Source organism: Convolutriloba macropyga, chromosome 11 (assembly GCF_964194025.1).
Source record: "Convolutriloba macropyga chromosome 11, txConMacr16.3, whole genome shotgun sequence".
NCBI lineage: Eukaryota > Metazoa > Xenacoelomorpha > Acoela > Convolutidae > Convolutriloba > Convolutriloba macropyga.
This window is the reverse complement of record NC_134478.1, coordinates 4504742-4519617: the sequence shown is the minus strand read 5'-3', so window position 1 is coordinate 4519617 and position 14876 is coordinate 4504742. Positions and strand designations below refer to the sequence as shown.

Here is a 14876-nt window from a genome sequence, read left to right as displayed (position 1 = left end):
GACTTTGCGCCAATAAGACCAGTAATCAATGAGATTAAGAAACAAAAATAAAGAGCAAAACCAAAAAACGGACTAATATTCTAATAAAACAAATAGTGTCTAAGCCATATAAAACATTCATTTCCCTTTGCTGATTTCGAAAACTATGATCTTTTGAACACATGTATACTTTTGAACATTACACATGTATGAGCTTTTGAAACCATGAGTTAAGAAAATCAGGAGAACAACAATAGAAGTTAAAGTTCCTCACGTGATGATTTGTTCAAACACCAAGTTATCAATCCACTCAAAAATCAAGCGTCAAACCTACTCCCTTATTCGCTCCCTTTACTAAAGTCACCACTCTAAATTGAATTCTCAATGACATCAAAAAGTCGGAAAAAAATGTTGAGATCTTCAAAAAAGACTGCGCACCAATACAATCCAAAGACTTCGGATTGTTTAAAATAGGCCCGCAATAGTAGCCGGCTGAGAAATCCAAATAAACTTTAAAAACTATAGTTGTTTCTCTAACTAAAACAAAGAAAAAAGTTTTCGAGAAAAATCAATAAACAGTTCTTTACTCGAAAACAATGAAGGAACGGGAGAAAATTAGCGTGATCAATTATCATGATCAAGTTAGCGTATCAAAGGTTAGAACTATTATGGTTATGATATTTGTGAAAGCTGGCTTTAAAAAAAACAAAACTAGGTCATCATTTCTGCCCTGAAAGAAATACTGTTTCCTTAAAAGCTGCGGTAATCTTTTCACTCACTTATTATCGCGCCCGTATTATTTGCTTCTAACGAATTTGGACTTCATAGGTGCTCTGCCCTTATTTAAATATATTCACACATTTTACCGATGACTTTCAAAACAGAATAAATAGGTCAAGAACTTTGGGTATCAAATTTCACAACCGTCCTCAAGTTGGTTCTAGAAGTCTCCCAGGTGCCAAGAGTGATCGTGTACAAGTCAGATTTTCTTTGCTTTCTCGCTTTTTGCTATGAAAAATTTAAACTTTCACGTAAGTGGATTTGATCATAGCAGAAAAGATTTTGCAGCTATTACATTAGCTTTAATAACATTAGAAAGTTTTGTTAATTGTTTATTTTTCATTTCTTCAAATTTCCGCCTTTATTGTATCTCTTTCTCTATTATATGTAGAGCCAACTTATGCTGTCCTGCAATTTTCTTTGCAGATTCTGCCATGAAAAATTTTGCTTGAACATTATTAGTATCATAATTATAAGTATTTTATATTTATAATTATATCTATATTATTATCATTTAAATATAAATATAGTATTTTATTTATATATTTATAATTAAAATGAATAACATCAAATAAGCAATGACAATTCAGTTTTTTGAACATTTTCTGTAATTTTCTTTTTTTGTCTGAGAAATCTCTTTCAATCTTGCTGCTGGGGTCTTCGGTACATTTTAGTAATTTAATATTGAAGGCAATAATAACAAAAGGTAAACATTATTCTGCTATACTTTTTCGTTCAGGTAAAATATATATTTTAAATGGTCCACAAAACTGATTGATGTATCCAATATAACCTTTTTTGATGTATCCAATATATCAAGGGACAAGACCATCCGCAGAAAACTTTCCTAACAATTAAATCACACTATTTGATTACAAATAAATCAAAAGAAAAATTGCTTCCTTTGCTAGTAAGGCCAGTAATACTTACAGGCTAGTAAGACGTACGGCTCTAATAGAACTTAATGCCGTCCGGGAGTTACCTGTTTATCACGCCTTTGGGGACCAAAAGTCAAAATGGTCAGACGAAAAATCTGACAAGCGAAAAATTGCGTAAAAAAGACTACAGGACTAATATAGTTGCTAAAAACTTAATTTGAGAGCAATTTATAAAAGACTGTAGTCAATAAAGCTGGTGCTCACAAAAAACACTTCTAAGAAAAGTAAGAAGAGGGCTGTTGAACAGTTCGTTACTGATATAATAATGTTCACTTTAAAATATAACCACTGATAGCACTGAAAACGATAAAAAATTTTCAGAACAAGATCCGGAACCTTGAACACCAAGTAAGACCAGCAACCAAAAAGGCGACTCCACCTGTTTCCACTCAAGCGGAAGATACATTAAGAAAAAGCCAAAGCTGGCAAAGACAGGAGAGTACGCGAATACTTTTCCACCGTGCCCTTTGTCCGCTAGTGCTCCAAAAACTGGTGATCCGATGGCGTACATGGCAGAGAGGAGGAGGAAATAATACCCAGACGTGTCCCCGTTGATTCCAAAGTAAATCTTGAGGTACGGGGATACAGCCACCTATTTAATATGCAAGCAATCAATTAGTATGATAAAGATATGATTAAATTTCAAATTTGTTGATTAGCAGCAAATACGAAAAAAATCACTCGACGTCGAACGAATTGCCAAAAAAACTCCTGGGGTGGCTAAAAAGCGATACAATGACAATATGTGTGAGTTATTGCCCACCTATTTAGCTTAGATTGACCTTTGGTATAATTTAGTTTAAAGTCATTTTCAAACCACTTAGGTAGTATATTTAATAGGAATAATTCCGGATTATAAATATACCAAACTCTCAATTAGTTAATGATGTAGAAAATTCAGTCTTTAAATTTTTCAGATATATTTATTTTTTATTATATTTAAATGATGTCTTGAGAGTTGACCTCTATGAAGCCAACGCAGCTTGCCATGACAAGCAGAGGAAGGGTCGCGCAAATCATCAAGGGCCGAGTCACCAGAAATATGAATCCTTTGTAAAAACAAACTTTCCCTTTTTCGTTTCATTAGAAACAAGCTTTATTTCTATGCTAACTACAGCAGTCCCTATTTTTATGCATACAATTGCCGCCTCTCAGATACATTGTTTTGAAAAGATGAACATTTGAAAGCAATGGTTTAGGTTAAGATTATTTGTTTCGTTCAACTCCGACATTTGGATGTTCCTTTACAGAGGCCTATCTAAAATTGAGAGTATTTTATTTACTTAATTTCATTTATTTACTTAAAACGACCACCCAAACTAGCCTAACTTGCAAAGGGAAAGTTTTCAATCCTCGCTCTTCCTCTTTCACTAAATTGTTGCCTTCACTATCTTTTCTCTTTGACTCTGGCATCAATTCTTCCGACGAATTCTCGAACGTCTCAGATCCTGTCCCATTTTCCTCGATAGTTCCCAAAGTCTTATAGTTAATATTGTTTGTGGTCTGGATAGATTCCATCACCGTGTTGGGCAAGAAAATGCAAGTGAGAACGAAAAAGACAAGCTCCACCGATCCACAGACAAAAAACGGCAAAGAGTAGCCTCCCAGAGCGTACAGAGCACTTCCCAGTGACGGTCCAATCATTTGACCCACACCTATCGATACGAATACTCGCAGGGTTCTGGCATTGGATGGTCCTATCAACTGATTTGATTGCTCATCGATTGCTTCTCTAGCGCACACAAAATGACATGCGAATAATTCAAAAAATAATGAGAAATATAAACGATAGCAATGGCTTCAAAGGGGGGAGGTGGGTGGTTAAAAATTCTTTCATCGAGGAATTTAAACAAATCCCTTTATGCAAAATATCGGCAGAACTTGTTATTTTTCATGCATTCATTGTTTTTTAATGAAGGTATATAAAAGAAGAGAACCATTCAGTGCGATTTTAGAACTCCGGCAGCAAAAATACTTGAAAATTAGCCTTCAGCGAGAACGTTGACGACTTTAGTTTCATTTGCAAAAAAATCAACACATTGATTAAAAATTTGACCTAATAAATGACAAAGATTTGACTTCACGATGTCCAGAACCGTGCCTAAAAAACACTGAATGGCACTAGTGACAATTCCTGACCACTTTGGAAACAGTGGTAGAAGAAGACCTAGTCCACAAGACCATATCATGCAGCAAGACACTCCACTAACAGCTCTCACCAGCATACACATTGCTATGAAAGGCCAACCCCCACCTGCAGTTCACCATGAGATGTACACGCAAAGTTGGACAAACATTAATTAAGATTGTTGGTTTGGCCTCGTGGATTAGACCATTTCAGTAAAAAAAAGCTGAAATCACATGCAAATAAAAAGGCCTCGTTAATTTTGCTTGCAGCTGAAGAAAAACAATTGAGCTCCCCTCAGCGAAACGACTGACTTGAAATAGCTTAAACTCTTCACTTTCAAAACTATAAATAACTCATATCAAACGACTAGGAACTTTGATTGACATACCTTTGCGAAAAAATTATGCAGATAAGAACAAGACGCAACTGCAAAAACTTTTGTAGTAGTGCTGCATACAAAACAGAACTCATACATTTTTACCGCTATTTGATGCAATCCTACTGTGCTGTTGCCCTAGTATATGTCCGCACAGCGAATCAACCATTAGACTACGCCAACTGGCACGCAGTGTAAACCATCACCAAAAAAGTAGATTTGTAGTAGAATCACATTTTCCATCTCTACGAGGATACAATCTACTGGCTGGCAATTCAAGTCCAGCAGCAGAGCAATAGCCGCCAATAACAACAAGCTCAGCTGATCGCAGCTCGAGCACAGAGCTAATATTTTGCTTAGTTGCTTACTTCAGTAACTCACACAATTATGAGCTTAGATCGTGATGGCTGTAACTCAAAATCCACACTTACTTTTACTCTAAAATCTGGTGCACCCAGCAGCGAAAAATTCACACCTTAAGATCGTGAGACTTTCTTCCCTTCGTTGATTGTTACAATTTTTGTCTCTTGAATTTTTCTCATTTAATTTTCAGGAAAATGTGATGCACCCATTATTAGTGAGAAATATATGACATTTATGTCCCCACAGGCTCAGATCTAAAAGCCACCAATTTGGCTCACTTTCGTCTCAGCTATAACCAATACTAATTATTTTACAAACAATGCTGCGTTCAAAACTTTTTTTCAAGACCTTTTGAATGTCTCTTTAAACGAAAATGAAAGCGACTGGTGACGTTATCAAGCATATTACTAGACCAAAAAATGTAAGCGAAAGGCAAACATGAAGAAAAAAGCAGCGGAAGTCCAAAACTCTAGTTAGTCATCAAAAAGATGCTTGAAACTTAAAACCAGCAAAATCGAAATCAGCTTAGCATACATTCAAAATGGACACTTTTAGTTAGATAGATTACTTTAGTTAGATCGTTAGTTTTAGTTAGATCGTTAGTTTTAATGATCTTGTGAGTCCAGTCCAAAAACACTGATAAACAAATTTTAGTTTTTTAAAAATCAGTTTTTTAGTTTTAGTTTTATTAAAATGTTTTTGTTGAGATTCAAATTCATGCTGCTTTTTGAGCTCAACATCATTTACCCCAGCCAACAAGAACCATCTCCATTTTCTTAAGTGAAACCAGCACCAGCCTGCTTTATCAGTTGACAAGGCAAAATACAATGCTGTGCTACCATTTTTCACAAACAAGACAGACGTTCTTCATTTTTTGGTCTAAATTGTTGCCTGTAATAAACTTCTGCTTTAATTTATGGTGGTTAATATTTTAGTGAAATCAATCGTCTCGACTCTCCTTTTGAGCCTTGAGGCCAGCATAACTTCTTTCCAATTGAAAGAATATCTGGGGCAAAAACTCTGGGGCAATATTAATGCGAATAATCAAGAACTTCATTTTTCTGCAACAAAATTTTACTGCAAGCTTGCTATGTTTGACTTAAAGCGAGAACTGTGGCTCTGAAGGTAAGTTATTTGCTGTTTAGATGATAGCCGCAATCTATTCAAAAAGACCATTTTCAGAATGCCAGGTCTCTGTCATTGAGAGCAAATGAGCTTGGAAGACTATTTTCTGCTTTGGGAGCAACGAAGAAGTTCAAAAAATCCCAGTTCAAAAAAGTTTTAAAAAACTTTGGGAGCGCAGTTCTCTCACAAACATTTTTATTTCACATAATAGCATTTCCTTTGCTTTTTTGCATTTCCCTCAAAAAATATTTTTTTTAAATAATGTTTTTTCATTTGTTTTGTCATAAATTTGCTAGACATGCTTTTACTTCCAAATCTTTTCTTCAGTCAAATTCTGAGAAAAAGGCACATCCTAGAGAATAACAGGCACTTCATTTTGTAGCTCCTAGGGTCTAGTTTTGTTTCATATAGAAATTATTTTGTAGCAACCCGAGAAATGAAAGTGGACAGGAAAAACAAAGCTAAACAATTATTTTAGAATATCCAATGCCATTTACATTTTCGTTAACTGCAACCTAAAAACAAACTTTTACTAACAATTAAATTTTTAAAATTGAAACCTGCTGTTTTCATCGCAGATTTATCTTGGATCTATACTTAACTTTGAAAACGATGTTTTATAATTCACAGTGTCTATAAAGAAAAGTGCAAAATCATCAGCATGAATTTAAAGCGAATATCAGTTTTCTTAATCTTTATAATGCTAGCTTTCAACCTTCACCCTTACACCTCTTTCCCTGTATATTTTGATTTATTTGAATTACCGAATATTTTACGAAACCTCGCTATCATAATATAATCAGAAAACCGCTTGAAAAAAAAAAAGAAACTTTTGAACACCTTTTCTTACTGAAATAGAGAGTGAATTTGCAGTTGTTTGATAAAAATTTGAGAATTGGTAACGTAGACCAACTAACTTCAGACGAATAACTCTAGAGGGACAGGCGATGGTATAGATTTGTTTGCATCTATTTTAGACTTAAGAAGGCCATTAGCACTTGAAGGGGGGCTTCAGACCATGAAGTTCATAGTTCAGCTTCCTCATTAGCTTCGCTGAACCGTACGCATGATTTGATGAGGCTAATACTGAAAAAACTGAACAGACTTATTGACTTCAGTCTAGCATTTCAGCCCATTTCAGTTGACCAAGAGTCAAATCGCTTAATGGAGCGCAAAAAAACTCCACAACTAAAATTGACGCAGGAACTTTGGCGTAAACAGACACCACATGGCTACAAAAACTGCTTCAAAATTCGTTTGTGAGCAAATGGTGAAAAGAACTTAAAACATAACCGACTAACGTCGGGCGAATTGCTCTCAGCGACCGGCGAGCGGTTGGCTTCGTCAGTAGCTAGCCACGGGAAGGTAGCTAGCCACGGGATTTAATGAAAGAATGAGCGGACGTGGATCACGAGGTGAAAACTCTTGATTGAAATATCATTAATTGAAAACTTCATCAATTTTTTCGTCTGGTATCTTATTGTAGTTTTATTGTAGGCAACATTTTTAGAACCATTATAGTTCACACAGACTTTAATTTGGATCTATTATTTCATATTGAATTTCATCAGCTACGCTTTTAGAGAAAAGTTTCGAAAGAATCTTTAATTGGGTGTTTGATTAAAGTCTCACTAATTTTGAATAAGCAACAAAAAAGCTGAAAACTGAAAAATGCGATCCGAAAAAGGGACAAAAAAATTGACATAAGAATGAAAAAACAAAGCCATCTCAAGATGTTTTTAATACATCGGCTAATTTCCTTCGCAGCATTGCTGACCACAGTAATGGATGACGAAAGCAAGATTTCAAATACTTTCTTAAAACAAATTAAATTAAAGATCAGAAGGTAATGCCAAATAGGCATTAAGACATCTCTATAATTTGCCACTATTTGATTTTTCAATACAGCTAAATTTGAAAAATTTTATTTATTTGGATTCCGAAAACACTAAGTTCTAATGTGCGCTTGCTGCAAATGAACTTCTACAAATGAAATTTGTTTACAGAGCCTATAATTTCGGTCATGAACAGGTCAATGTCATTTGGACACAGCCTTAATTTCGGTCTATGAACAGGTCAATGTCGTTTGGACACAGCTTGAAATTGTAACCCACACAATCGGGTTTTCAATGTTGCAGTATGATCCTCACGACAAAGTTGCAGTAGAGCGAAAGACAGGTTTAATTAGAAAATATCGAAGAGCCAAGTCAATTCACATAGTAATAGACAGTTTTCATATTTTTAACTTGAATTAGATTTTAAAGTACAAAGATAGTTGAGTAATCAATTTCTCCATAGGTTGTAAAAAATAATTACTTTGTCGTTGAAAATTTAAATACCGATGGATTGTTTTAAAGAATTTTATTTTTTTTCCAGGGGATCTTTTGCAATGTGTGCTGAAATATGCTGGTTAACCTTAAAGTTTAGTCAGTCTGAAATTCTTCAGGTTAACCAGCATATTTCAACACACAGTGCAAAAGATATCCCCGAAAAAAATTCTTTTAAAATCTAATTCAAGTTAAAAATATGAAAACTGTCTGTTACCATGTGAATTGACTTAGCCCTTCAAAATTTTCTAATGAAACCTGTCTTTCTCTCTGCTCCAAATTGGTCATGCGGATCATACTGCAACATTGAAAACCCGATTGTGTGGGTTACAATTTCAAGCTGTGTCAGCTGTGTTGACAATTGTCTAAGCTTCCATAGAAAGATGTCTAACAAAGGAGTTAATTGAATTCTTTCCCTCTTAGATATCATATATAGGTGTGAGTTGTCTGCTTAGATTTCGTTGTTTACAAAAAAATTAATTAACTGTTTATTTTTCTGTATTTTTAAACTGAACAAATTTCTGTTAAAATTCGAAAAAATTGAATGTAGAAAATTTTGAATTAAATATGTCGACACTTTGTTTCCGCATAAAAAATACATTGATGCGTACTTATCTGAAATCAATGAACAATAGAAGCTGAAGCTTAAAATCTGTTAATTTCGTTTTTGTGGGCCCTTTGTCGAAAATCATCGGCTTCCAGTTTTTGCTATGGATTGTCAATCAATTTGAAAATCAGCTTTCACTGAAGAATCCATTTTTGAAAAAATTTACAATTCTTAGGTATTATATTAAAATAAATTTCTCAAGTGCTCAAAAGTTGCCTTAGGATATTACGAACAGCAATTTTTTGCTAGCAAAAAACTTTTTTGACAAGCTTCAGAGCTACGTTTGAACATTCTGTGCAACTCATGTACTCGCACCGTCTTCAAGTTTTAAAAATAGTTGAACCCGGAATTGATTGCGCAAAGAGAAATGCCCAACCATGCGTGTATCCCATTGCACCAAACAAAATAGTGGTCGTAGATGACAAAAAAGCGCCTGCGCAGAAAACAAATTTCTGATTTCGGCGATCAATAATTTCACCGAAGACAAACACTGCGAATAAGTTGCCAACATCAAAAATGGCTGTAATAACACCAACGAAAGTTGTCGACGTATCGTGTTTGTAGCGAGCCTCTATTGGGAAAAACGGCCCCAATAAAGAGTAGTTAACTCCCTCGCTCAGATAGAAAATTAAACCCAGCAGCAGAGCAATAAATTTCCGGCAAAACGAACCTGATTTCTCCATAATTTTGGAAGTCACTACAGGTACTAATTTTTATAACAACCTTACCAATTACAAAGTAATTCTAAAATAAGTTAGTCATTGCAGATGAGATATCAAATATTGCCGACTCTTTGATCTCGATAAATCGGTTAATGAAGCTCGTTTCAAGAAATAAGCAATAACTTGAGAAAACAACGTTAAAGGTGAAACCGGATTTGGTCAATAAGCGGCCTGTGAACTGCCAAACAACGCCAAAACAATACACAAAGGCTAATCCTCACTTATCAAGAGTTTCCTGGTCAAGAACAAAGCCATAATGCTACAGGAATTGCTATGAAATGAGGGGGATGCGGCTTCAGATTATATATTCGTTCAGTTGGTTTGGGCGTTATCAAGGTAAAAATCTGACAACGTAATAAGTTGACTATTATCTGCTCAAGTGATTCAAGTTGAAATTTGGGTAATTTCAGTTCGCGTTTTGATATATTCTTAGTGCAAGCGAATCGTTTCCAATTAATTTGAAGGCTAGATTTTCAAATATGTTGGCTTTGGTAAAATGAAGCTAAAAAAACAATATCCAAATAAACTTCTGATGCTCCCTTGCATGTCGATAATTTCTGGCTTTTGCTTGCTGGCAACTTCGTGGATCTATAGTCTGTTCGAACGTTCGAAAAACGCCAAAAACGTTCAATTGAGCATCAATGTGCTCATTTGAATGTCAACGTTTTCTCCATTAAGTTTTCATGCATCAATTTTTTCTACATGTTTTAAATTTGACTTTTGACCTTTGAACTCTAATCTGTTGCTTTTGAAACGTTCGCTTATTTCGACTTTATGGGACACGCTATATATAGTCTGTCCCATGAAATTGAAATGAGCGAACGTTCGAAAAACGTCAAAAACGTGCAATTGAGCATCAATGTGGTCATTTGAATGTCAACGTTTTTTTTTATATTAAGCTTTCATTCATCAATTTTTTTCAACATGTTTCAAAATTGAACTTTGAACTCTAATCTGTGGCTTTTGAAACGTTCGCTTATTTCAACTTTATGGGACACGCTATATATACAGTAAGTCACAAAATTGCAACGCTATCGAACGTTTAAAGGTGAAAGTTCAAATTTACAACACGCAGAGATTAATTAACACTTCACTGTTCTTTTGTCTGTCCCAAAATAATCGAACGTTCAAAAAACGCCGAAAACATGCAATTGAGCAATGCGAACAGAACAGTCTTTTTGAAATGTTCGATCATTTCAACTTTAGGGGACACCCTTTATAGTCAGTCCCATAAAGTTGCAATGCTATCGAAAGTTTCAAACGGTCAAAATTTAAAACAAGCAGATATCTATCAAAACATTTGCCCTGTGCTTTTCAAACGTTCGCTTGTGTCGCTACTGTACGGAACTTACTATATATAGGTTCAACTTTCGGAAACATTCAATTAATTGCATGCATCTTGATGATAAATTTCATGCTTGAGGTTTTACAAATTTCACTTGCGCTGCAAATTTGAGACTAATTATTGTGTCCCTATTGATCAAAGATTTATGCACATGTTTCCAGCTTTTATTGATCAAACTTTTTTTATGCACACTTACCACTTTGTACAAAGTTACTACTTTGTCCAGTGTTTGGGAAACATTTGCTTGCATTTTAAACAGGAGACGCTATAGGAAGTCCCTTACAACGCATTCGAACGTGGGGGAAAACTCCAAGCATGCAATGCAAATGAACAGCAATACGCCTATTTTGAATTCAATTATTTTTTCATGCAGACTAAGATCACTGACAAAGAAAAGGTAAATTCTTCTAAGTTTCAAAAATATTTAATAAGCAAAGCAAGCAAGAGCGACGAGAACGAAAATTTCGCAATGCCATAAGACTCTAATTAATAAAATTGCCAAAACCAATGAAAACAAAAAATTCTTTGGAAAAGAATTGCGATGAAAAAAAGGAGGCTCGGTAATGTGCGTTCGCTCATCAAGCATAAAGAGTTAACAAATGACGAACAGATAGAAAACCCCCAAAAAACTTTAGTATATTTTTTTTTAAAAATTTGTATGAACAAAAAGATCAACTCCAACGCAAATATCTCAGTGGAGATTGATGAGATCAGCAATCAAACAGCAATAAAAACAAATACTAATTACATCCAAAACTTTGTACATTAAAAAAACTTATCAACAAGGTCAAAATAGCGTCAGATAAAGCAAACTAAACAAAATACATTGATCTTCACTAGGAAAGATATGTGACCGCTCCATAATAAGGCTCGGTAAAGATTAGACAAAAAAGAGCAAAAAAAGTTTTAAAAATTGGAAAAATTTATTAAAAATATTCAATTTCGAAGTAATGAAAACAATTAGCTAGCAATTGATAACAATCAAAAGTTTTTGATCACACGCCTCTAGGGGAGGCCATTAAGACCTGTCATTTTTCAATTTTTAATGCGGATACAACTGTAATAAATAACTAAACAAAAATTCAATTAAAACTTGCGGGAGAACGCTGTCGAAGCCGCAGAGGCATATCTTGCCCCACAAAATATGTTCAATTGAGCCTTGCTCGAACGCCATTAATGTGGTTTGCGATCTCTTATCCATGAGAATAGGTAACAAGTAGACAAAACAGAGAACTAGGGCAAAATGAAGTATACTTTTGTATTTTTCGAAAACAATTATTTTCAGTCATGAAAACCATTAGCTATAAAATGAAATTAAATAGGTTCGTTTATTTGTACAAAGGAAGCGCCTGAGACTTGTAATTATTCGGAATTTGTTTTACGTCTACAAAAAGAACGTTGAAGAGACAAAAATGAAAAATTAAATTACTTTTTTTTGCGAAAAACCAATGCCGAAGGCAGTAAATTCATAACGAAAATTTTAAAAACATTAGTTTTTGTACACTTGCACCTTCCCTCGACGACAATAATAACAAATGTGAACTGTAATCAACGAGACTAGGAGACTAATAGACAAAAAGAACAAAACATCAATGTTAAAATGTGTTTTTTATTTTTGAAAACAATTGTTTTCAAGTCATGAAAGCCATCAGCTGTCTATACTCAAATCAGGATATAGGCTCATTTTATAACTCCATTAACAGCAAAAGATACCTATCATTATCCAGGAAATTTCATACGACTAAAAGGACAAATTAAAAACGACAGCTGAATATAAAAAATGACTTAATTTGAACTGTCTATAATGTGATAATGTGACCAAACAAGATAAAAACGTGAAAACGCGGGCGCCAATACCTAAAAACAAACAAAAATTGTGAAGTATAGTAGTATCACAGCCAGAAAACCATATCTTAACGCGTGAAACAGCAAAAAAAGATTAAATTTTAATTCAGTAGAAAGAGGAAAACGGAGAAGCATTCTTTGTTTGCCGACACATAGCAACAATGTGACCAAATTGGGGGAAAAAGAGTGGCAAGGTTCAATAAGCCATTGTTTAATTAAATCTCACACTATTTTAAAAGGCAAAAAGACACTATTCTTTCGAGTGAAGGAAATTCTCGAATTAATTTGGAATTTTTTAGGAAACCAATTGCACCTCTCAACAGTGCCCTTTGATTTGAATTGTTCTTTAATTAACATAAAAAAGATCGACATTTCTTAAAAAGACCGACTGATTACAATCCGAATTATTTTTGGATTGTAACAGTCTAAGATTGGACTAAAACCAGCCGTGCTATTGCTGTTCGTCCATTGAATACACTCAACTGTTTCAAATGTTATAGATCTAGATAATTTGTTAGTTAAAAGATAAAAAATAAATGCTGCGTTTTCGATAATCAAAGAGTAGAGTTAGCAAAATTTTAATTCCAGACTACTCTGAATGGAAATGGAAGAGTAGGACTAGCTCTCTTTGTCGTTCAAAAGGATTGTGTTAGTTGTTTTTGGGTTTGTACTTCCGGCAAATTTAATCAAAGTGGACTAAAGGCTTATTTCGGGCAATTTTTGATGAAAAGGCTGAAATTTGAAATACTTAGCCCAAATTTTAGCCAAAAAAATTAAATCAAAATGGTCAACAATAGTTTTTCGTCTTTGAAAACGCTATATAGTACAATTGTTAAGAATGTTTTCATAAATTAGCAAAATTGACGAAACTTTAGGCAAAAATTCCGGAATTTGTGAATAAAAATAACGCAAATCGGTCTAATATACACAAAAATTTAAACCACGATAACTCGCTCTAGAAAACAAAATTCAAAAAATCATTTCAATTCTATATTCTGGACCGGCTTTTGAATGATACCACTCACAATTCTCTACGATGATTATATCGATCGGTTAAAATTGACTGAACAAAAAAACCATTTGGGTATATTTTTCCTCCCCTGAAGAGGGGTCGGAACAATTAATATTACACGAGATTACTGAATGATCTCAAAAATATTTTTAACCTCTCATTTTAGCCTGAAAATAAACAAAAATTGTGAAGTATAGTAGTATCAAAGCCAGAAAACCATATCTTAACGCGTGAAATAGCAAAAAAGATTAAATTTTAATTCAGTAGAAAGGGGAAAAAGAAGCATTCGTTGTTTGCTGACACTGAGCAACAATGTGACTAAATTAGGGGAAAAAGAGCGGCAAGGTTCAATAAGCCATTGTTTAATTAAAAATATTTGGAACTTTTTAGGAAACCAATTGCACCTCTCAACAGTGCGCTTTGATTTGAATTGTTCTTTTTTTAATTAACATGAAAAAGATCGACATTTCTTAAAAAGACCGACTGATTACAATCGGAATTATTTTTGGATTGTAACAGTCCAAGATTGGACCAAAACCAGCCGTGCTATTGCTGTTCGTCCATTGAATACACTCAACTGTTTCAAATGTTATAGATCTAGATAATTTGTTAGTTAAACGATAAAAAATATATGCTGCGTTTTTGATAATCATAGAGTAGAGTTAGCAAAACTTTAATTCCAGACTACTCTGAATGGAAACGGAAGAGTAGGACTAGCTCTCTTTGTCGATCAAAAAGATTGTGTTAGTTGTTTTTGGGTTTGTACTTCCGGCAAATTTAATCAAAGTTGACTAAAGGCTTATTTCGGGCAATTTTTGATGAAAAGGCTGAATTTTGAATTACTTAGCCCAAATTTTAGCCAAAAGAAATTAAATCAAAATGGTCAACAATAGTTTTTCGTCTTTAAAAACACTAAATAGTACAATTGTTAAGAATGTTTTCATAATTTAGCAAAATTGACGAAACTTTAGGCAAAAATTCCGGAATTTGTGAATAAAACTAACGCAAATCGGTCTAATATACACAAAAATTTAAACCACGATAACTCGCTCTAGAAAACAAAATTCAAAAAATCATTTCAATTCTATATTCTGGACCGGCTTTTGAATGATACCACTCACAATTCTCTACGATGATTATATCGATCGGTTAAAATTGACTGAACAAAAAAACCATTTGGGTATATTTTTCCTCCCCTGAAGAGGGGTCGGAACAATTAATATTACACGAGATTACTGAATGATCTCAAAAATATTTTTAACCTCTCATTTTAGCCTGAAAATAAACAAAAATTGTGAAGTATAGTAGTATCAAAGCCAGAAAACCATA

The 14876-nt window shown here is 34.0% G+C and overlaps 1 protein-coding gene across 6 annotated transcripts in view; it reads right to left on the bottom strand.

Annotated features, from left to right (window-relative positions):
* Positions 1-10146, bottom strand: part of LOC142350013 (MFS-type transporter SLC18B1-like) — a 30416-nt gene extending 20270 nt beyond the window's left edge. Inside the window, exons 1-5 of one of the 6 annotated variants that reach the window (XR_012760860.1) lie at positions 9000-10146; positions 3799-3951; positions 3052-3352; positions 2661-2748; positions 2034-2289 (exon numbers count right to left, since the gene is read on the bottom strand). Coding sequence is in view for 5 of the 6 variants with exons in the window: in XM_075401905.1 (XP_075258020.1) it covers positions 2034-2289; positions 2661-2748; positions 3052-3352; positions 3799-3951; positions 9000-9306 (1105 nt within the window). In the remaining variant the exon portion in view is untranslated. Of the gene's footprint in view, positions 1-2033; positions 2290-2660; positions 2749-3026; positions 3430-3798; positions 3952-8999 lie in introns of all 6 variants that reach the window. The other 5 variants (XM_075401908.1, XM_075401905.1, XM_075401909.1 and 2 more) reach the window with 5 other exon arrangements.
* Between the last annotated feature and the right edge of the window lie 4730 nt (positions 10147-14876).